The 23,391-nt window shown below is 42.4% G+C and overlaps 1 protein-coding gene across 2 annotated transcripts; it reads right to left on the bottom strand.

Annotated features, from left to right (window-relative positions):
• Positions 1–20,341: 20,341 nt before the first annotated feature.
• LOC135533384 (stonustoxin subunit beta-like) lies at positions 20,342–23,007 on the bottom strand. 2 transcript variants are annotated; one of them, XM_064960727.1, is made up of 3 exons: positions 22,743–23,004; positions 22,375–22,421; positions 20,342–21,966 (listed from the first exon to the last, which is right to left on the bottom strand). In XM_064960727.1, the coding sequence occupies exons 2-3, from the start codon at positions 22,394–22,396 to the stop codon at positions 21,440–21,442; spliced, it is 549 nt and encodes a 182-aa protein (XP_064816799.1). In that variant the 5' UTR covers positions 22,397–22,421; positions 22,743–23,004; the 3' UTR covers positions 20,342–21,439. The 2 variants fall into 2 exon arrangements, with proteins under 2 accessions (XP_064816799.1, XP_064816798.1); XM_064960726.1 differs by having other exon boundaries at positions 22,375–23,007.
• Between the last annotated feature and the right edge of the window lie 384 nt (positions 23,008–23,391).

The raw sequence follows: 23,391 nt of genomic DNA, 5'->3' as shown, positions 1-23,391 counted from the left end.
AGTCAGTGAGAGTTTCCTTTGTGTTGAGAAAGAAACCAAGGGAACAGTTTATTCACCTCCCCAATGTCAAGAAACTTTGTGTAATTTTTGTTACTGATTAATTTAGGACTCCATCAGCTCTGTTAAAGTTTAGTGGCTCTGACCCCATGTCAGCATCATCAGAAACCCAGTTTAACCTGTTTACCAGAAAAGCCTTGGGTTTACAATAACATCACTGTGACCTCAGCTACTGCTATCCTCATAGTATCAGATGACCTAGTGACCTCATGGTGGAATGTTATTCATATTGTATCATTATTACCTAGTGACCTCATGGTGGAATGTTATTCATATTGTATCATTATTACCTAGTGACCTCATGGTGGAATGTTATTCATATTGTATCATTATTACCTAGTGACCTCATGATGGAATGTTATTCATATTGTATCATTATTACCTAGTGACCTCATGGTGGAATGTTATTCATATTGTATCATTATTACCTAGTGACCTCATGGTGGAATGTTATTCATATTGTATCATTATTACCTAGTGACCTCATGGTGGAATGTTATTCATATTGTATCATTATTACCTAGTGACCTCATGGTGGAATGTTATTCATATTGTATCATTATTACCTAGTGACTTCATGGTGGAATGTTATTCATATTGTATCATTATTACCTAGTGACCTCATGGTGGAATGTTATTCATATTTTATATAATTTCATAATTAATGTTTTTATGCCGAAAATCCGGTGTTTCTCTGCCAAATGGTGTTATATTTCAGTCATCTGTGATGTATATAAAGTGTAATATTGGGATGCAACTCAACATGGAATCCATTTCAACTCCATATCTGACATGGTACAGGTGTCTTCTTTCTTTAAGCCCAGAACCATGTGTTTGTGGTGATACCTTTGTTTCAGAGTAGATTTGTTTAAGACTTCCAACAAACACTGTGTGACCCTGATTCAGACCACTGCATTTCAAGGTTAATCATTAAAAACAACACCGTATGAACAACTAGCAGTCTCCAGGACCAGTGATTCAAGTCTGAGTTTCTGTCCCAAAGTGTCACCCTATTCCCTATATAGTGCACTACTTTGACCAGGGCCCATAGGGCTGTGTGGTGCATTATGGGGAATAGTAGTGCACTACTTTGACCAGAGCTCTATAACACCCTATTCCCTACATAGTGCACTACTTTATACCAGAGCTCTATAACACCCTATTCCCTACATACTGTAGTACACTACTTTGACCAGAGCTCTATAACACCCTATTCCCTACATACTGTGGTACACTACTTTAGACCAGAGCTCTATAACACCCTATTCCCTACATAGTGTAGTGCACTACTTTGACCAGAGCTCTATAACACCCTATTCACTACATAGTGTAGTGCACTACTTTGACCAGAGCTCTATTACACCCTATTCCCTACATAGTGCACTACTTTGACCAGAGCTCTATAACACCCTATTGCCTACATAGTGCACTACTTTGACCAGAGCTCTATAAAAAAACAACCGTGAAGCTTACAGGGCAAAGAGCCACTAACAAAGTTAACTTCCCACACTGAAAGGAGGGAAAGGGCTACCTAAGTATGGTTCCCAATCAGAGACAACGATAGACAGCTGTCCCTGATTGAGAACCATAACCGGCCAAAACATAGAAATAAAGAAACACAGAAAACAAAACATAGAATGCCCACCCCACATCACACCCTGACCTAACCAATTAGAGACATAAAAAGGATGACTGAGTGTTATCCAGTCTTCTCTCTCTATCTCGCTCTCTGCCACAATGATGGGATTGTTTTGTGACCATGTATGTAAGAATGACCAACAAAACTGTTTATTTGTCTTCCTCTAGTGGTAGGTTGTGATAATGTCTGTAGTCTCTCCCTCTGTCTCTTCGCTCCTCTCTCCGTCTCCACACTCCCCTCTCTCTCACAAACATAGACTCTGACCTGCCCAATGAGCCAAACTGGTTAAAGGATCCCTCTCCCCCCCTCTCTCACTGTGTAGACCTGCCAGGCTTTTAGGTTAATGGACCATGGAAACCTACTGAGAATCTGCCATACAGAGTGAGATACAAATGAACATGATTAAAACTAAAAATACATTAAAACGTGTTGAACTCATTTCCATGTATGTTGTTCTGTTTCTGTTTACAGGACCAGAAATGGGATTCAACTGGGTCAATACAGTCAGAGAATTAACTATATATCCTAGACCTTATTCTATAGTCAATACAGTCAGAGAATTAACTATATATCCTCAACCTTATTCTATAGTCAATACAGTCAGAGAATTAACCATATATCCTAGACCTTATTCTATAGTTCATACAGTCAGAGAATTAACTATATATCCTAGACCTTATTCTATAGTCCATACAGTCAGAGAATTAACTATATATCCTAAACCTTATTCTATAGTCCATACAGTCAGAGAATTAACTATATATCAGTCAATACTAGTCAGAGAATTAACTATATATCCTAGACCTTATTCTATAGTCAATACAGTCAGAGAATTAACTATATATCCTAGACCTTATTCTATAGTCAATACAGTCAGAGAATTAACTATATATCCTAGACCTTATTCTATAGTCAATACAGTCAGAGAATTAACTATATATCCCAAACCTTATTCTATAGTCAATACAGTCAGAGAATTAACTATATATCCTCAACCTTATTCTCAAGTCCATCCACATGCTGGCTTCAATCCAACCCAACACTAACCTAACCCTAACCCTAAACCAACCCAACCCTAACCCTAAACCAATCCTAACCCAACCCAGCACTAACCTAACCCTAAACCAACCCTAACCCAACCCAACACTAACCTAACCCTAACCCAACTACATCATTAACCCTAACCCAACCAAACACTAACCTAACCCTAAACCAACCCTAACCCAACCCAACCAAACACTAACCTAACCCTAACCCAACTACATCCTTAACCCTAACCCAACCAAACACTAACCTAACTGTAGACAAGGCCCACAGAGTTGGCGGAATAATCCTTTAATTCATTGCCATTTACTCAGCTGGGCCAGGGGCGCTTTAATTAGGTCAGGTGGAAATGTCCGACAGATCTCAACTCCATAAAAGGAGGAAATTGCCATCGTCTGATCTCGCTGCGTTCTCTTCCTTAACTCCATCTGATCCAGAAGTTCTGTGCGTCCATGAATCCACGTAAGTCCACCGACTCTTACCTTTCATCTGAATTATCTGTGGCGATCGGGAGAGTGGGCCATTCAGTTATTGTTTATAGTTATCACCGCAGAGCGCGGCTTGGAGCGCACGCTTCAAACATATTGTGTAATGTGAATTGTCAATGATTACGTCCCTATGGATCCTCATAGGCAAATTATGCAATCGATATGGTTCATGTGTATTGAAATTAATTATAAGGACACATGAAGACAATTGAAAGAGTGAAATGAGAAACGTCATTGTTTGCTAAGTGATTGACTTTGATAATGGGGATTATAGTGTCACACCCTGACCATAGTTTATTTTGTATGTTTCTATGTTTTGGTTGGTCAGCGTGTGATCTGAGGGGGCATTCTATGTTGGATGTCTTGTTTGTCTATTTCTATGTCTGTCCTGATATGGTTCTCAATCAGAGGCAGGTGTTAGTCATTGTCTCTGATTGGGAACCATATTTAGGTAGCCTGGGTTTCACTGTGTTTGTGGGTGATTGTTCCTGTCTCTGTGTTTTGCACCAGATAGGGCTGTTTTCGTACGTTTGTTATTTTGTTTAATCGTGTATAGCTTCCTTATTAAATAAAATGAATCACAACTACGCTGCATTTTGGTCCGCTCCTCCTTCCCACAACGAAAGCCGTGACAGAATCACCCACCACAACAGGCCCAAGCGGCGTGGTAACGGGAAACAGCAAAGGCAGCAGCAGGAGCAGCGTAAAAAGGACTTTTGGACTTGGGAGGAAATCCTCGACGGGAGAGGACCCTGGGCTAAACCAGGGGAGTGTCGCCGCCCCAAGGAGCAACTAAAGGAGGAATGGACATGGGAGGAGGAATTATTGTGGAAGGACCCTGGGATCAGCATGGAGAATATCGCCGTCCCATAGAAGAACTGGAGGTGGAGAGAGCTGAGAGGCGCTGGTATGAGGAGGCATCGCGGCGACGCGGATGGAAGCCTGAGAGTCAGCCCCAAAAATGTATTGGGGGGGAGGCTCACAGGGAGTATGGCGACGCTAGGTAGGAGACCTGCGCTAACTTCCTGTGGTTACCGGGGGGCTAGAGAGACCGGGCAGGCACCGTGTTATGCTGTGGTGCACACGGTGTCTCCAGTGTGGGTGCATAGCCCGGTGCGTTCTATTCCAGCTCCGCGTATCGGCTGGGCTAGATTGAGCGTCGAGCCTAATGCCATGAAGCCGGCTCTATGCATCTGGTCCCCAGTGCGTCTCCTTGGGCCGGCTTACATGGCACCAGCCTTACGCTCGGTGTCCCCGGTTCGCCTGCATAGCCCAGCTATTCCACCTTGCCGCACTGGCAGAGCGACCGGGAGTATTCAACCAGGTAAGGTTGGGCAGGCTCGGTGCTTAAGAGCTCCAGTGCGCCTGCACGGTCCGGTCTACCCAGTACCACCTCCACACCCCAGCCCTCCGGTGGCAGCTCCCCGCACCAGGCTTCCTGTGCGTGTCCTCGGCCCAGTGCCACCAGTGCCAGCACCACGCATCAGGCCTACTGTGCGCCTCGCCTCTCCTGCGCTGTTGGAGTCTCCCGCCTATTTAGCGCTGCCAGAGCCTACCGCCTCTACAGCGTTGCCGGAGTCTCCTGCCCGTTTAGTGCAGCCAGAGCTGTCAGGCTGCATGGAGCAGCCAGAGCTGTCAGGCTGCATGGAGCAGCCAGAGCTGTCAGTCTTCATGGAACAGCCAGAGCTGCCAGTCTTCATGGAGCAGCCGGAGCTGCCAGTCTTCATGGAGCAGCCGGAGCTGCCAGTCTTCATGGAGCAGCCGGAGCTGCCAGTCTTCATGGAGCTGCCAGTCTGCATGGAGCAGCCAGTCTGCATGGAGCTGCCAGTCTGCAAGAAGCCGCCAGAGCTGCCAGTCAGCATGGAGGACTTGTCCTCCAGATTGGGAACCATATTTAGCAGCCAGACTACGTTTGTTATTTTGTTAGTTTAATCGTGTATAGTTTCCTTATTAAATAAAATGAATCACAACTACGCTGCATTTTGGTCCGCTCCTCCTTCCCACAACGAAAGCCGTGACATATATATTTGCCGTCAGTCTGCCAGGATCCGCCAGTCAGCCAGACTCTTCCAGATCCGCCAGTCAACCAGACTCTTCCAGATCCGCCAGTCAGCCAGACTCTTCCAGATCCGCCAGTCAGCCAGACTCTTCCAGATCCGCCAGTCAGCCAGACTCTTCCAGATCCGCCAGTCAGCCAGGATCTGCCAGAGCCTTCCTCCTCTCCGCTGCTGCCGGAGTCTCCCGCCTGTCAGGCGCTGCTGCCGGAGTCTGAGGAGCCCCTCTGTCCCGAGCTGCCCCTCTGTCCCGTGTTATTTAGTAGGGTTGCCGTGGCTAGGAGGTCACGGAAGAGGACAAGCTGGGGGAGGACTACGGTGAGGTGGGGGCCACGTCCAGCACTGGAGCTGCCACCGCGGACAGATGCCCACCCAGACCCTCCCCGATAGGTTCAGGTTTTGCGGCCGGAGTCCACACCTTGGGGGGGGTGCTGTCACACCCTGACCATAGTTTATTTTGTATGTTTTCTATGTTTTTGTTGGTCAGGGTGTGATCTGAGTGGGCAGTGTATGTTGGATGTCTTGTTATTCTATTTCTATGTCTGTCCTGATAAGGTTTGGCTGCTTGAGGCGGTTCTCAATCAGAGGCAGGTGTTAGTCATTGTCTCTGATTGGGAACCATATTTAGGTAGCCTGGGTTTCACTGTGTGTTTGTGGGTGATTGTTCCTGTCTCTGTGTTTTGCACCAGATAGGGCTGTTTTTGGTTTTCATATGTTTGTTATTTTGTTAGTTTAATCGTGTATAGTTTCCTTATTAAATAAAATGAATCACAACTACGCTGCATTTTGGTCCGCTCCTCCTTCCCACAACGAAAGCCGTGACATATATATTTGTATTGTATTCACTGTTTGTATTTCATGATTTATGATAAATAGTTACGAGCCTAAATGACTCGCTCATGATTACTATTGACTTCTTAATGAACTGTACTGTTGACAGACCTGTTATTTAAACACACCCTGTTATTTCACCAGAACTGACCTAAATTATGTTAATAATGAATTGATATGATTTGATCTTTGATTATGAATTTGATTGGATACATGTTATTTGTTTCCTTTGTGATGCAGCACAGACTACTCAGTAAATATACCACTTTATGGTTAAAGGAATTCCTGCCTCAGTCTCATCCATTCCTGTCACCTGACACGTGACCACCTGTTCACCTTCACTGTCAGTCATCCTACCTGTCCAGCTACCCACACAGATTCCACTAATCTTTCACACATGTACAGTTCCATTCACTTCATTCTAGCCCTTATTATTCATCCTCCCCTCACCAGCCTCCTCTGGTGGTCAGTGGGCACAGCATGGTTGGGGTCAATTCAATTTCAATCATTTCAGAAGGTTAACCTAATTAAGAAGCATTGAAGGGAATTGGAATGTTAGTGTACTTCCTGAATTGAATGGAGAACCTCTAGTGACTACAGGCTATAGACTACACTGCTCAGTCCGTCTGTTAAGTTAACTAGTGACTCCCCATCCCGCATGCGGGAGCGTAATCATCGCCTGACACTAATTAGCATTAAGCAACGGACATAAATATTCCTAGAAAATATTCCTATTCATGAAAATCACAAATGAAATATATTGAGACACAGCTTAGCCTTTTGTTAATCACCCTGTCATCTCAGATTTTCAAAATATGCTTTACAGCCAAAGCTAGACAAGCATTTGTGTAAGTTTATCGATAGCCTAGTATAGCATTTTGTCCAGCTAGCATCAGGTAACTTGGTCACAAATCAGAAAAGCAATCAAATTAAATCGTTTACCTTTGATCTTCGGATTTTTTCACTCACGAGACTCCCAGTTAGATAGCAAATCTTCCTTTTTTCCAAAAATATTATTTTGTAGGCGAAATAGCTCCATTTGTTCTTCACGTTTGGCTGAGAAGTCGACCGGAAATTGGGGTCACGACTATGCCGAAAAATATTCCAAATTAGCTCCATAATATCCACAGAAACATGGCAAACGTTGTTTATAATCAATCCTCAAGGTGATTTTCAAATATCTATTCGATAATATATCCACCGGGACAATTCGTTTTTCAGTAGGACCGATTGGAATAAGGGCTACCTCTGTATTTTACGCAAGAATCCCTCTGAGCCATCAGGTGACCACTATATACAGTGCCTTGCGGAAGTATTCGGCCCCCTTGAACTTTGCGACCTTTTGCCACATTTCAGGCTTCAAACATAGAGATAAAACTGTATTTTTTTGTGAAGAATCAACAAGTGGGACACAATCATGAAGTGGAACGACATTTATTGGATATTTCAAACTTTTTTAACAAATCAAAAACTGAAAAATTGGGCGTGCTAAATTATTCAGCCCCCTTAAGTTAATACTTTGTAGCGCCACCTTTTGCTGCGATTACAGCTGTAAGTCGCTTGGGGTATGTCTCTATCAGTTTTGCACATCGAGAGACTGAAATCTTTTCCCATTCCTCCTTGCAAAACAGCTCGAGCTCAGTGAGGTTGAACTGACTAACAGAGACTAACAGTAGGTTATAAAACACCCTGTTATTTCATGGAGAGCATTTGTGAACAGCAGTTTTCAGTTCTTTCCACAGATTCTCGATTGGATTCAGGTCTGGACTTTGACTTGGCCATTCTAACACCTGGATATGTTTATTTTTTAACCATTCCATTGTAGATTTTTGTCATGAGAAATTTCAATCCCATTGATGATAACAATCACTATAGCTTTGACCAATTCCCCCCAGGTTGTAAAGCTAGGGTTAATAAGAATTAGGCAAAGACTCAGATTCTGCAAAAGGTTTGTTGTAGTTTATTCATTAGAGCTCTAAAAATAATATAATGCTCATAGCCATTTCTATAACTCCTACAAGCACCTACAAGTCTACAAGCACATCTGTTCCTCCCTGGGTGGAGGAACTTTATCAGATAACTTATTATTACTTTAAACATATACATTCACTTATCACTAACAGGCCAGATACAGTAGGTTATAAACACACCCTGTTATTTCACTATTTAACCAGAACTGACTAACAGGTCAGACTAACAGTAGGTTATAAACACACCCTGTTATTTCACTATTTAACCAGAACTGACTAACAGGTCAGACTAACAGTAGGTTATAAACACACCCTGTTATTTCACTATTTAACCAGAACTGACTAACAGGTCAGACTAACAGTAGGTTATAAACACACCCTGTTATTTCACTATTTAACCAGAACTGACTAACAGGTCCAGACTAACAGTAGGTTATAAACACACCCTAACAGGTGTTATTTCACTATTTAACCAGAACTGACTAAAACAGTTATTTCACTATTTAACAGAACTAAACAGTAGGTTATAAACACACCCTGTTATTTCACTATTTAACCAGAACTGACTAACAGGTCAGACTAACAGTAGGTTATAAACACACCCTGTTATTTCACTATTTAACCAGAACTGACTAACAGGTCAGACTAACAGTAGGTTATAAACACACCCTGTTATTTCACTATTTAACCAGAACTGACTAACAGGTCAGATAACAGTAGGTTATAAACACACCACTGTTATTTCACTATTTAACCAGAACTGACTAACAGGTCAGACTAACAGTAGGTTATAAACACACCCTGTTATTTCACTATTTAACCAGAACTGACTAACAGGTCAGACTAACAGTAGGTTATAAACACACCCTGTTATTTCACTATTTAACCAGAACTGACTAACAGGTCAGATAACAGTAGGTTATAAACACACCCTGTTATTTCACTATTTAACCAGAACTGACTAACAGGTCAGAAACAGTAGGTTATAAACACACCCTGTTATTTCACTATTTAACCAGAACTGACTAACAGGTCAGACTAACAGTAGGTTATAAACACACCCTGTTATTTCACTATTGAACCAGAACTGACTAACAGGTCAGACTAACAGTAGGTTATAAACACACCCTGTTATTTCACTATTTAACCAGAACTGACTAACAGGTCAGACTAATTTAACAGTAGGTTATAAACACACCCTGTTATTTCACTATTTAACCAGAACTGACTAACAGGTCAGATAACAGTAGGTTATAAACACACCCTGTTATTTCACTATTTAACCAGAACTGACTAACAGGTCAGATAACTATTTAACAGTAGGTTATAAACACACCCTGTTATTTCACTATTTAACCAGAACTGACTAACAGGTCAGACTAACAGTAGGTTATAAACACACCCTGTTATTTCACTATTTAACCAGAACTGACTAACAGGTCAGACAGTAACAGTTATTTCACTAGGTTATAAACACACCCTGTTATTTCACTATTTAACCAGAACTGACTAACAGGTCAGACTACAGTAGGTTATAAACACACCCTGTTATTTCACTATTTAACCAGAACTGACTAACAGGTCAGACTAACAGTAGGTTATAAACACACCCTGTTATTTCACTATTTAACCAGAACTGACTAACAGGTCAGACTAACAGTAGGTTATAAACACACCCTGTTATTTCACTATTTAACCAGAACTGACTAACAGGTCAGACTAACAGTAGGTTATAAACACACCCTGTTATTTCACTATTTAACCAGAACTGACTAACAGGCCAGATACAGTAGGTTATAAACACACCCTGTTATTTCACTATTTAACCAGAACTGACTAACAGGCCAGACTAACAGTAGGTTATAAACACACCCTGTTATTTCACTATTTAACCAGAACTGACTAACAGGTCAGACTAACAGTAGGTTATAAACACACTGTTATAAACACACCCTGTTTTTCACTATTTAACCAGAACTGACTAACAGGTCAGATACAGTAGGTTATAAACACACCCTGTTAACTAAACACTGACTGTTAATGAACAGACAACTGACACACTGCTGTTATTTCTCCATAACCAGCAGCTCTGACCAAAACAAGTTACAGTTATTTCAGACACACTGCTCAGTCACACAATAACCAGCAGCTCTGACCAAAACATGTTAAGAACAGACACACTGCTCTCCTAACCAGCAGCTCTGACCAAAACAAGTTACAGCCACAGACACTGCTCTCCTAACCAGCAGCTCTGACCAAAACAACAGACACACTTCTCATAACCAGCAGCTCTGACCAAAACATGTTACAGACACACTGCTCTCATAACCAGCAGCTCTGACCAAAACAAGTTACAGCCAGACACACTGCTCTCATAACCAAAACAAGCAGCTGCTGACCAAAACAAGTTACAGACACACTGCTCTTATAACCAGCAGCTCTGACCAAAACAAGTTACAGCCAGACACACTGCTCTCATAACCAGCAGCTCTGACCAAAACAAGTTACAGACAGACACACTGCTCTTATAACCAGCAGCTCTGACCAAAACAAGTTACAGACAGACACACTGCTCTTATAACCAGCAGCTTTGAGGCCCCGGGTGTTGCAGGAGGAATTAAGTGAACGACCATAGTTACCAATACAGTTCTGTCATTTGAAAGGAAAGCATTGTCGTTGGATGTAACTCAACTAAAAACGTTCAAGCATAACATTGTAGAACTTCTCTGTTGATACAATGCAGTATACAGTACTGTAATTAAACAGGACTTTACACTGTTGACTGATCCTGCCTAATAAGCATTGTTTTAGGTGGTGGATTGTTTCTTCTTTATTCTAATAATACAGGGGGTTAGGAAAGGAAACACAGTATTCTAATAATACAGGGGTTAGGAAAGGAAACACTTGGCCTGGGGTCCTTCACAGTATTCTAATAATACAGGGGGTTAGGAAAGGAAACACTTGGCCTGGGGTCCTTCACTTGGCCTGGGGGTCCTTCACAGTATTCTAATAATACAGGGGGTTAGGAAAGGAAACACTTGGCCTGGGGTCCTTCACAGTATTCTAATAATACAGGGGGTTAGGAAAGGAAACACTTGGCCTGGGGTCCTTCACAGTATTCTAATAATACAGGGGGTTAGGAAAGGAAACACTTGGCCTGGGGTCCTTCACAGTATTCTAATAATACAGGGGGTTAGGAAAGGAAACACTTGGCCTGGGGTCCTTCACAGTATTCTAATAATACAGGGGGTTAGGAAAGGAAACACTTGGCCTGGGGTCCTTCACAGTATTCTAATAATACAGGGGGTTAGGAAAGGAAACACTTGGCCTGGGGTCCTTCACAGTATTCTAATAATACAGGGGGTTAGGAAAGGAAACACTTGGCCTGGGGTCCTTCACAGTATTCTAATAATACAGGGGGTTAGGAAAGGAAACACTTGGCCTGGGGTCCTTCACAGTATTCTAATAATACAGGGGGTTAGGAAAGGAAACACTTGGCCTGGGGTCCTTCACAGTATTCTAATAATACAGGGGGTTAGGAAAGGAAACACTTGGCCTGGGGTCCTTCACAGTATTCTAATAATACAGGGGGTTAGGAAAGGAAACACTTGGCCTGGGGTCCTTCACAGTATTCTAATAATACAGGGGGTTAGGAAAGGAAACACTTGGCCTGGGGTCCTTCACAGTATTCTAATAATACAGGGGTTAGGGGGCCTGGGGTCCTTCACAGTATTCTAATAATACAGGGGGTTAGGAAAGGAAACACTTGGCCTGGGGTCCTTCACAGTATTCTAATAATACAGGGGGTTAGGAAAGGAAACACTTGGCCTGGGGTCCTTCACAGTATTCTAATAATACAGGGGGTTAGGAAAGGAAACACTTGGCCTGGGGTCGTTCAGTGGTCTTGTGCTGTTGTGGAATATCTAACCATTATGCACCAATCCAATGTTTTTAAATGCATGAGGTGAAATGAAAGTGTGATTCTGGATGCAAGTATCAGGACCCAGCCTTTTCTTTCCCCCGAAATGTCCCCACAATCCCTCTTTCTACTAACCCCTCAAAACCCACCAACCCTGTAGTCACATGTCCCTAATTCCATCTCCCTCTCACCCCCCAGCCACCCTGTCACGTTCTGACCTTTATTTCCGTTTTGTCGTTATTTAGTATGGTCAGGGCGTGAGTTGGGGTGGGAAGTCTATGTTTGTTTTTCTATGATTTGGGTATTTCTATGTTTCGGCCTAGTATGGTTCTCAATCAGAGGCAGGTGTCATTAGTTGTCTCTGATTGAGAATCATACTTAGGTAGCCGGGTTTCACTGTTTGTTGGTGGGTGATTGTCTATGTTGATTGATTGCTTGTGTCAGCACAGTTCTCATTAGCTTCACGGTCGTTATTTCGTTTTTTGTTTTTGTATAGTGTTTCCTTGTCTGTGTTGATCACCACACGGTACTGCTTTGGGTTTCGTTCGTTCCACGTTTATTGGTTTTTGTATTCAGTTGTTCATGTGTACTATTTCTTATTAAAAGAACCATGGACACTTACCAAGCCGCATATTGGTCCTCCGATCCTTCTCTCCTCTTCGGAAGAAGAGGAGGAAATCCCTTACACACCCCTTCCATACCTTAACTACAGACACAGGTAGTCCTGTAGCTACAGCAGCAGCCTCTGTCACCAGGACTGAGGACCTCCTTTACATACCTTAACTACAGACACAGGTAGTCCTGTAGCTACAGCAGCAGCCTCCGTCACCAGGACTGAGGACCTCCTTTACATACCTTAACTACAGACACAGGTAGTCCTGTAGCTACAGCAGCAGCCTCTGTCACCAGGACTGAGGACCTCCTTTACATACCTTAACTACAGACACAGGTAGTCCTGTAACTACAGCAGCAGCCTCTGTCACCAGGACTGAGGACCTCCTTTACATACCTTAACTACAGACACAGGTAGTCCTGTAGCTACAGCAGCAGCCTCTGTCACCAGGACTGAGGACCTCCTTTTCATACCTTAACTACAGACACAGGTAGTCCTGTAGCTACAGCAGCAGCCTCTGTCACCAGGACTGAGGACCTCCTTTTCATACCTTAACTACAGACACAGGTAGTCCTGTAGCTACAGCAGCAGCCTCTGTCACCAGGACTGAGGACCTCCTTTACATACCTTAACTACAGACACAGGTAGTCCTGTAGCTACAGCAGCAGCCTCTGTCACCAGGACTGAGGACCTCCTTTACATACCTTAACTACAGACACAGGTAGTCCTGTAGCTACAGCAGCAGCCTCTGTCACCAGGACTGAGGACCTCCTTTACATACCTTAACTACAGACACAGGTAGTCCTGTAGCTACAGCAGCAGCCTCTGTCACCAGGACTGAGGACCTCCTTTTCATACCTTAACTACAGACACAGGTAGTCCTGTAGCTACAGCAGCAGCCTCTGTCACCAGGACTGAGGACCTCCTTTTCATACCTTAACTACAGACACAGGTAGTCCTGTAGCTACAGCAGCAGCCTCTGTCACCAGGACTGAGGACCTCCTTTACATACCTTAACTACAGACACAGGTAGTCCTGTAACCACAGCAGCAGCCTCTGTCACCAGGACTGAGGACCTCCTTTACATACCTTAACTACAGACACAGGTAGTCCTGTAACCACAGCAGCAGCCTCACCTGGACTGAGGACCTCTGTCCTTAACTACAGGACTGAGGACCCTCTGTCACCAGGACTGAGGACCTCCTTTCCATACCTTAACTACAGACACAGGTAGTCCTGTAGCTACAGCAGCAGCCTCTGTCACCAGGACTGAGGACCTCCTTTACATACCTTAACTACAGACACAGGTAGTCCTGTAACCACAGCAGCAGCCTCTGTCACCAGGACTGAGGACCTCCTTTTCATACCTTAACTACAGACACAGGTAGTCCTGTAGCTACAGCAGCAGCCTCCGTCACCTTGCATTTATAAGTTATATCTTCAAGAATCAATGGTACATATTATTAATTTTAAAATCCAAAGATGGATGTATAAACAGCTGGTTGCCCCTTTAAAAGCCTAATGACAAGTAGCTAGCTAATCTGACTAAATATTTCACCTGTTGAAGTGTTTTACTTATTCTTTTGAGACAAACAATGAAGGGAATTGTTGAACACCTTGAGTGATGGGAGAAGTCATCATTGAGTGGGAACAGACTAGAATGGAAACAAAGACATATGTCGCTACACCATGACGATAGCTAGCTAATCTTTTTCGACTTAGCTACTGTAACTAACATGCTTTAGTTGGTTCCAGCTATATTAGCTAGCTACTGTAACTAACATGCTTTAGTTGGTTCCAGCTATATTAGCTAGCTACTGTAACTAACATGCTTTAGTTGGTTCCAGCTATATTAGCTAGCTACTGTAACTAACATGCTTTAGTTGGTTCCAGCTATATTAGCTAGCTACTGTAACTAACATGCTTTAGTTGGTTCCAGCTATATTAGCTATCTACTGTAACTAACATTCTTTAGGTGGTTCCAGCTATATTAGCTAGCTACTGTAACTAACATGCTTTAGGTGGTTCCAGCTATATTAGCTAGCTGCTGTAACTAACATGCTTTAGTTGGTTCCAGCTATATTAGCTAGCTACTGTAACTAACATGCTTTAGGTGGTACTAGCTATATTAGCCAACTCAGAGACTATGATATTATGAAAATCAGCATCTAAACAGCTGTTAGAATTAAGTTAGAATTAAAGCTTATAAGAAATATTCTTGCCAATGACATAAGTTGTAGAAGAACTTCCCTTACCTGTAATTACACTCCCGATCAAAAGCTCAAGGACAATTACCCAGGAAACCTTTGACACTAAACTCTGCAGGTTACAATGGTGAACTCAGTCTCAGTTAAAATCACAATGGAAAGGGTGTTACGGATCCCTTTTGGCCCGGCAGTATGGGGGGATGGTAACGAGACCCATAACATAACTCATGCAATTTATAATAGTGACAAAGTAACAGTGAGAACGAAAAACCACAGACAACTAAATGACTGTCAAACATCAGGGTTTTGGAGCTAGGACCTGCAAGTTGGAGGTCTTAGCTCCAACATGCAGGTCCTAGCTCCAACATCCACATGCAGGCCTAGCTCCAACATGCAGGTCCTAGCTCCAACATGCAGGTCCTAGCTCCAACATGCAGGTCCTAGCTCCAACATGCAGGTCCTAGCTCCAACATGCAGGTCCTAGCTCCAACATGCAGGCCCTAGCTCCAACATGCAGGCCCTAGCTCCAACATGCAGGCCCTAGCTCCAACATGCAGGCCCTAGCTCCAACATGCAGGCCCTAGCTCCAACATGCAGGCCCTAGCTCCAACATGCAGGCCCTAGCTCCAACATGCAGGCCCTAGCTCCAACATGCAGGCCTTAGCTCCAACATGCAGGTCCTAGCTGTCCTAGCTCCAACAAGCAGGTCCTAGCTCCAACATGCAGGTCCTAGCTCCAACATGCAGGCCCTAGCTCCAACATGTAGGCCCTAGCTCCAACATGCAGGTCTTAGCTCCAACATGCAGGTCCTAGCTGTCCTAGCTCCAACATGCAGGCCCTAGCTCCAACATGCAGGCTTGAATTCAATTGCCACTTCCTGTTTCACACAACTGCTCTCACAAAGGATTTTAATGATTTATTATGAATCCCTAGCTCCAACATGCAGGCCCTTGCTCCAACATGCAGGCCCTAGCTCCAACATGCAGGCCCTAGCTCCAACATGCAGGCCCTAGCTCCAACATGCAGGCCCAAGCTCCAACATGCAGGTCCTAGCTCCAACATGCAGGTCCTAGTTGAGCTCAGTGTAGTTGCTTCTGCCCTGTTCTGTTCTGCTCTACATGTTGTTGTTTCGTGGTGGAAAACTGAGTGTTTCCAGCATAACATGTCAACCCTGTTACCAAGAGAAAAAATACTAGAAATGTTTTAGCAAATACATTTTTTGGTGATTCTTGAATTCAATTGCCACTTCCTGTTTCACACAACTGCTCTCACAAGGGATTTTAATGATTTATTATGAATCCCTGTGGTCAACTGAGCAGTTACTTTATTTGGCACTTAATAGACACTTAGTTCGTTTATATTTAACCTTTTGAGATCGGAAAACTGTTTTCTTTATTTTAGTTATTAATTTGAATGTGTTTATGACAGAATGTTAAAATTAGGTGAAGTTTTAGTTATGAATATAAATAGGTAATAATCTAGTGGCCAAACTTCATTGTAAAAGGCCCAACATGTTTCTTATTAGATTTCAGTTTGACTTGGATGTATTATTTGATGTGGTTGAAAAACTATCAGCTTTTATGATGCTGATAACTGAGCAGGTAGCCACCTAACTGAGTGGACTAGATATTACTCTACTGAGCAGTGTAGTCTACAGGTTATACACTGAGTGGACTAGATATTACTCTAACTGAGCAGTAACACTGAGTGGACTAGATATTACTCTAACTGTGTAGTCTACAGGTTATACACTGAGTGGACTAGATATTACTCTAACTGAGCAGTGTAGCCTACAGGTTATACACTGAGTGGACTAGATATTACTCTAACTGAGCAGTGTAGTCTACAGGTTATACACTGAGTGGACTAGATATTACTCTAACTGAGCAGTGTAGTCTACAGGTTATACACTGTGGACTAGATATTACTCTAACTGGAGTGTAGTCTATAGATATTACTCTAACTGAGCAGTGTAGTCTACAGGTTATACACTGAGTGGACTAGATATTACTCTAACTGAGCAGTGTTGTCTTAAGTTATACACTGAGTGGACTAGATATTACTCTAACTGAACTGAGCACTGAGTGGACTAGATATTACTCTAACTGAGCTACAGGTTATACACTGAGTGGACTAGATATTACTCTAACTGAGCAGTGTAGCCTACAGGTTATACACTGAGTGGACTAGATATTACTATAACTGAGCAGTGTAGTCTACTTATACAGGTTATACACTGAGTGGACTAGATATTACTCTAACTGAGCAGTGTAGTCTACAGGTTATACACTGAGTGGACTAGATATTACTCTAACTGAGCAGTGTAGTCTATAGGTTATACACTGAGTGGACTAGATATTACTCTAACTGAGCAGTGTAGTCTATAGGTTATACACTGAGTGGACTAGATATTACTCTGAGCAGTGTAGTCTATATACACTGTTAGATATTACTCATTGTAGTGGACTAGTGGACTAATTAAGGACACCTTCCTAACATTGAATTCCGCAGGGATGATGACCCATGTTGACTCCAATGCTTCCCACAGTTGTCAAGTTGTCTGGATGTCCTTTGGGTGGTTGAACATGAGCGTGAAAACCCAGCAGTGTTGCAGTTCTGTAGCCTACAGGTTATACACTGAGTGACACAAACCAATGCGCCTGGCACCTACTACCATACCCCATTCAAAGGCACTTAAAACTTTTGTCTTGCTCATTCACCCTCTGAATGACACATATACACAATCCATGTCTCTATTGTCTCCAGGCTTAAAAATCCTTCTTTAAAACTTCTCTAGGATAGGGGGCAGCATTTTCACTTTGGATGAATAGCGTGCCCAGAGTGAACTGCCTCCTACTCTGTCCCAGATGCTAATATATGCATAGTATTATTACTATTTGATATAAAACACTATGATGTTTCTAAACCTGTTTGAATGATGTCTGTGAGTATAACAGAACTCATATGGCAGGCAAACACCCGAGAAAAAATCCAAACAGGAAGTGAGAATTCTGAGGCTGGTCGATTTTCAATTCATTGCCTATTCAAATCCCAGTAAGATCGTTATTGAATATTTATGATAACAACATCTTGAAGATTGATTCTCTACTTAGTTTGACAAGTTTATTCAACCTGTAATATAACTTTTTGAAGTTTTCGTTCGCCTGGACCTGCGCAAGTAGCTACTAATTTTTATTGTGGAACTAGGACTCCTGGGAGTGCATTATGATGAAGATCCTCAAAGGTAAGGGAATATTTATGATGTAATTTCGTATTTCATGTAATGTAATGACTCCAACATGGCGGAGAAATGTTGCTTATCTCTGAGCACCGTTTAAGATTGCATGGTTTGCTTTTTCCGTAAAGTGTTTTTGAAATCTGACACAGCGGTTGACTTGTTATGGCTGTAATCCTGATATCGGGATGAGTGTCATCAACAACCGCTGAATAGCACAGCGCTGCATACAATAAATATTAATATTAATATTTATATTCATGACATCACAAGTGCAATATAGGAAAACACAGCTTAGCCTTTTGGTAATCCACCTGTCGTGTCAGATTTTGAAATTATGCTTTACAGCGAAAGCAATCCCAGCGTTTGTAAATTTATCGTTCACACGATAAAACATTAAGTACACTTAGCATCAGGTAGATCGATCACGAAAATCAGAAAAGCAAATTAATAATTTATCTTTGATGACCTTCGGATGTTTTCACTTACGAGACTCCCAGTTACACAACAAATGTTCCTTTTGTTCGATAAAGATTATTTTTAGATTCAAAATACCTCCGTTTGTTTGTCACGTTATGTTAAGAAATCCACAGGAAAGAGCGGTCACGACAACACAGGCGAAAATTCCAAATAGTTTCCATAATGTCCACAGAAACATATCAAACGTTTTTTATAATCAATCCTCAGGTTGTTTCTAAAATATATAATCGATAATATATCAACCGCAAATGTCTTTTACAGTAGGAGAGGGAAAAGCAATACCTATACAAATTCTGTTGCGCGAGCAAAACTCATGTGACCGCTTGACGCAATGTTATCGTTCTGGCTAATTTTTCAAAATAAAAGCCTGAAACTATATATGAAGACTTTTGACAGCTTGAGGAAGCGATAGGAAAAGGAATCTGGTTGATATCCCTTTAAATGGAGCAAAGGGAGGCAATGGAACATGGAATTTTCAAAATAGAAGCCACTTCCTGTTTTGATTTTCCTCAGGGTTTCTCCTGCAATATCAGTTCTGTTATACTCACAGACAATATTTTGACAGTTTTGGAAACTTTAGAGTGTTTTCTATCCAATAATAATAATAATATGCATATATTAGCAACTGAGACTGAGGAGCTGGCCATTTACAATGGGCACATTTTCATCCAAGCTACTCAATACTGCCCCTGCAGCCATAAAAAGTTCACCTTTCTCCTCCCTTTCATCTACAATTGACAAATAAGGAATCATAGCTTTCACCTGGATTCACAGTTTGTCATGGAAAGAAAGGTGTCCTTAATGTTTTATACATTCATGGATTTTGTTATGTAGCCCATTGTTTTATCTTTATTCAACCTGCCATCTACCCACCTGGGGACTGAGGGTTATGAGAGAACCCCCACATCACTAGCTTCTCTTTACTCAACCTGCCATCTACCCACCTGGGGACTGAGGGTTATGAGAGAACCCCCACATCACTAGCTTCTCTTTATTCAACCTGCCATCTACCCACCTGGGGACTGAGGGTTATGAGAGAACCCCCACATCACTAGCTTCTCTTTATTCAACCTGCCATCTACCCACCTGGGGACTGAGGGTTATGAGAGAACCCCCACATCACTAGCTTCTCTTTATTCAACCTGCCATCTACCCACCTGGGGACTGAGGGTTTTGAGAGAACCCCCACATCACTAGCTTCTCTTTATTCAACCTGCCATCTACCCACCTGGGGACTGAGGGTTATGAGAGAACCCCCACATCACTGGCTTCTCTTTATACAACCTGCCATCTACCCACCTGGGGACTGAGGGTTATGAGAGAACCCCCACATCACTAGCTTCTCTTTATTCAACCTGTCATCTACCCACCTGGGGACTGGGGTTATGTTATGAGAGAACCCACCTGGGGACTGGGGGTTATGAGAGAACCCACATCATGAGCTTGCATGTTCTGCAGCCTTGTTAAGATAATGACGGGATGACTGGGAGGCAGGTTGGCATTTATTGTCATGAATCTTGCCCTGGAGGCAGTTCAGCAAAGTGGTCACTAACTGACACAGGCACAAAGTAATAAAATCAGATTTTAATCCTAAACTCAATCCTAACCACACTGCTAATCCTTCCCCTAAATTAAGACCATAAAACAACATTATTTTCCACAACCAATTTTGACTTTGCAGCTGGCATATCTAGAGGAAATCACACAGTTCTGCCTCCATGTCATGATTCATGACAAACATCAACCTGCGACTGATAGAGGCAACGTAAAATCGATAATGAAATTGTTTTCACAATTATCATGCTTTTTCTTGTTTTAAGTACGTTTTATTACAAAAAGTACAATATATCCTTATATACTTGTACAACTATGGAGCATATGTCCATGTATAATTGTATTTGTTTTTCAACATAAAAAAACATACAACAAATGATCACATTGGTATTTTAACGGTGATATTGTAAGAGTTTAAATGTTTAAACAGAGGATCCATCTAAAACAGTTTAAAACAAGATGATAAACAGAGGATCCATCTAAAACAGTATAAAACAAGATGATAAACAGAGGATCCATCTAAAACAGTATAAAACAAGAGGATAAACAGAGGATCCATCTAAAACAGTATAAAACAAGATGATAAACAGAGGATCCATCTAAAACAGTATAAAACAAGATGATAAACAGAGGATCCATCTAAAACAGTATAAAACAAGTGCAGTATGTTCTGAGAATGTTACTTTAACGTTAACTCATAACGTCACACTATAACTTCATGGGAGTCTTGTGGAAAGACTGCATGATGTTTTGGAGGGATTGAGTGACGTCTTCATCAACATTTGCAGAATATTCCTGTAATATTTTCACCTCTTGTCAGACGCCAACAGTCTCATCGGCTGCAGACATTCATAAGGAGTTCTAGTCTATAATGTCTGGAATAATATTTGTATTCCTGTTATATTTACACCTCTGTGTTTGTGGGACCACTTGGTGCTGGAATGAGGTGTCTGTTCCCAATTCTATCAGAAAAATCATTTGAAGTTCCTGAGTCAAGGTCCTCACAATTATAGGAAGACGCGTTTGTGTGTGTGTGAGAGTGTGCCCAGTGTGTGTGTCAGTGTGTGTGTGTCCAGAGTGTGTGTGTGTCAGTGTGTGTGTGTCCAGTGTGTGTGTGTGTGTATCTTGTGTGTTTGTGTCCTGTGTGTCCTCTGTGTGTGTCCTGTGTATATGTCCTGTGTGTGTGTGTGTGTGTGTGTTTGTGTGTGTGTGTCTCCGTCCAGTGTTTTTGTGTCCTGTGTGTGTGTGTCCTGGTTGTGTGTGTCCAGTATGTGTGTGTGTCCAGTGTGTGTGTGTGTGTGTGTGTGTGTGTGTCCGTCCAGTGTTTGTGTTCTTTGTGTGTTATTGTTTAAAGTGACACTGAGTTGCCATCATAATAAACCCCAAACCCTGGATAGAGTGGCTCAGTGAATGTGGAGGTGAATGTGATCAGGTGGGCCAGTGTGTCAGAGGAGGCTCTATAGAAGGACAGAGTGCCGGCTGGCCAGTCCAGATACACTCCTACTCTGTGGGAGCTGGAGGAGGGGACGTCTATGGTAGTGGTATTATCATTGTGCCAGGCAGTGTAACTGTTGTCAGAGCAGAACAGAGTCCAGGACTTGTCATTTAATCCAATCACACAGTCATTACCCCCTCCACTCCTGTTGATTCCTTTATATGTCACTGCTATATCAGCCCCACTCCCACTCCACTCTACCTCCCAGTAACAGCGCCCAGTCAGACCCTCTCTACACAGCACCTGTCCCCAGTCCTCAAATCTCTCTGGGTGATCAGGATACGGCTGCTCCTCTGTCCTCCATGTCACCTTTCTGTTCTCCTCAGACAGAGAGAGGTGTCTGTTTACTGTGTTTGGATCCAGTGTGAGATCACAGACATCTGATGGATGAAACCAGACACAATATTAGAAATCATCATCATTCACATTAGAATGTTAACTCACTTTTCACTAATTCATTTAATGTAGATGTTTCTAGGTAACAAAAGGAGAAGTTAAGGTAACTTGAGACTTGTTGAATTATCATATGTTATAATGTATGGTAATATAAAACACACTTATTCCCATTAATCACACACACACACACACACACACACACACACACACATACACACACACACACACTTCTAAACTTTCTAAACTCTTTGTAAACGTTGGTGTCCCTGATTTCTGCTTCTACAGCTGATATTTAATATGACCAAGTCAGTAATGATGGTGGTCTTTGACTTTGATTTAACTTGAATTAAGACTTATTCTTAGTCATATTCTTCACATCAGTCAACACTCACATTTTCTAAGTCCAGGTTTCATTCTGTTCTCTCCACCATGTTCCACACTGTAGCGGTAAGCAGAAGAACAGGCAGTCATTGAGTGTCTCACACACACACACATGCGCTCACGCTCACAAAGCACCGATACACAAACACACACATACACACACTCCACACACACACACACACGCGCGCGCTCTCACACATGCATGCACGCTCACGCACGCACCGACACACACACTCCACACACACACACACACACACACACACACACACACACACACACACACACACCTTTGTCCAAGTGGTGGTCAGAATGTTTGTCTAAACCAGCCTGATAAGTCCAACATGTCTGATATGAACATTGACATAAACCCTCTACATACTTGAGTTTCTCCAGTCTGCAGTGTGGATCCTCCAGTCCAGCAGAGAGCAGTCTGACTCCTGAGTCTCCTGGGTGATTGTAGCTCAGGTCCAGCTCTCTCAGGTGTGAGGGGTTTGACCTCAGAGCTGAGACCAGAGAAGCACAGCCTTCCTCTGTGACTAGACAGCCTGACAGCCTGCAAAGAGTCAAATCATTTTAAAATCACACTGATGATGATCTTTGGTGGTGAAAACAGTGTCAAGATATTTTTTGAAAATGTTTAGATATATCAGTGTCCTTTCAAATAAAATGTGACATTCTGTCATCATGAATAATAATGAGTGAGAAAACAATAAGGGACTACAACAAAACATGCTAACCTCTCACCATTACCAATAACAGAGGCGACAACAAAACATGCTAACCTCTCACCATTACCAATAACAGAGGATACAACAAAACATGCTAACCTCTCACCATTACCAATAACAGAGGCTACAACAAAACATGCTAACTTCTCACCATTACCAATAACATAGACTACAACAAAACATACTAACCTCTCACCATTACCAGTAACAGAGGCTACAACAAAACATGCTAACCTCTCACCATTACCAATATCAGAGGCTACAACAAAACATACTATCCTCTCACCATTACCAATAACA

The sequence above is a fragment of the Oncorhynchus masou genome, unplaced genomic scaffold (assembly GCF_036934945.1).
Source record: "Oncorhynchus masou masou isolate Uvic2021 unplaced genomic scaffold, UVic_Omas_1.1 unplaced_scaffold_2351, whole genome shotgun sequence".
NCBI lineage: Eukaryota > Metazoa > Chordata > Actinopteri > Salmoniformes > Salmonidae > Oncorhynchus > Oncorhynchus masou.
This window is presented reverse-complemented; position numbering and strand designations above follow the sequence as displayed.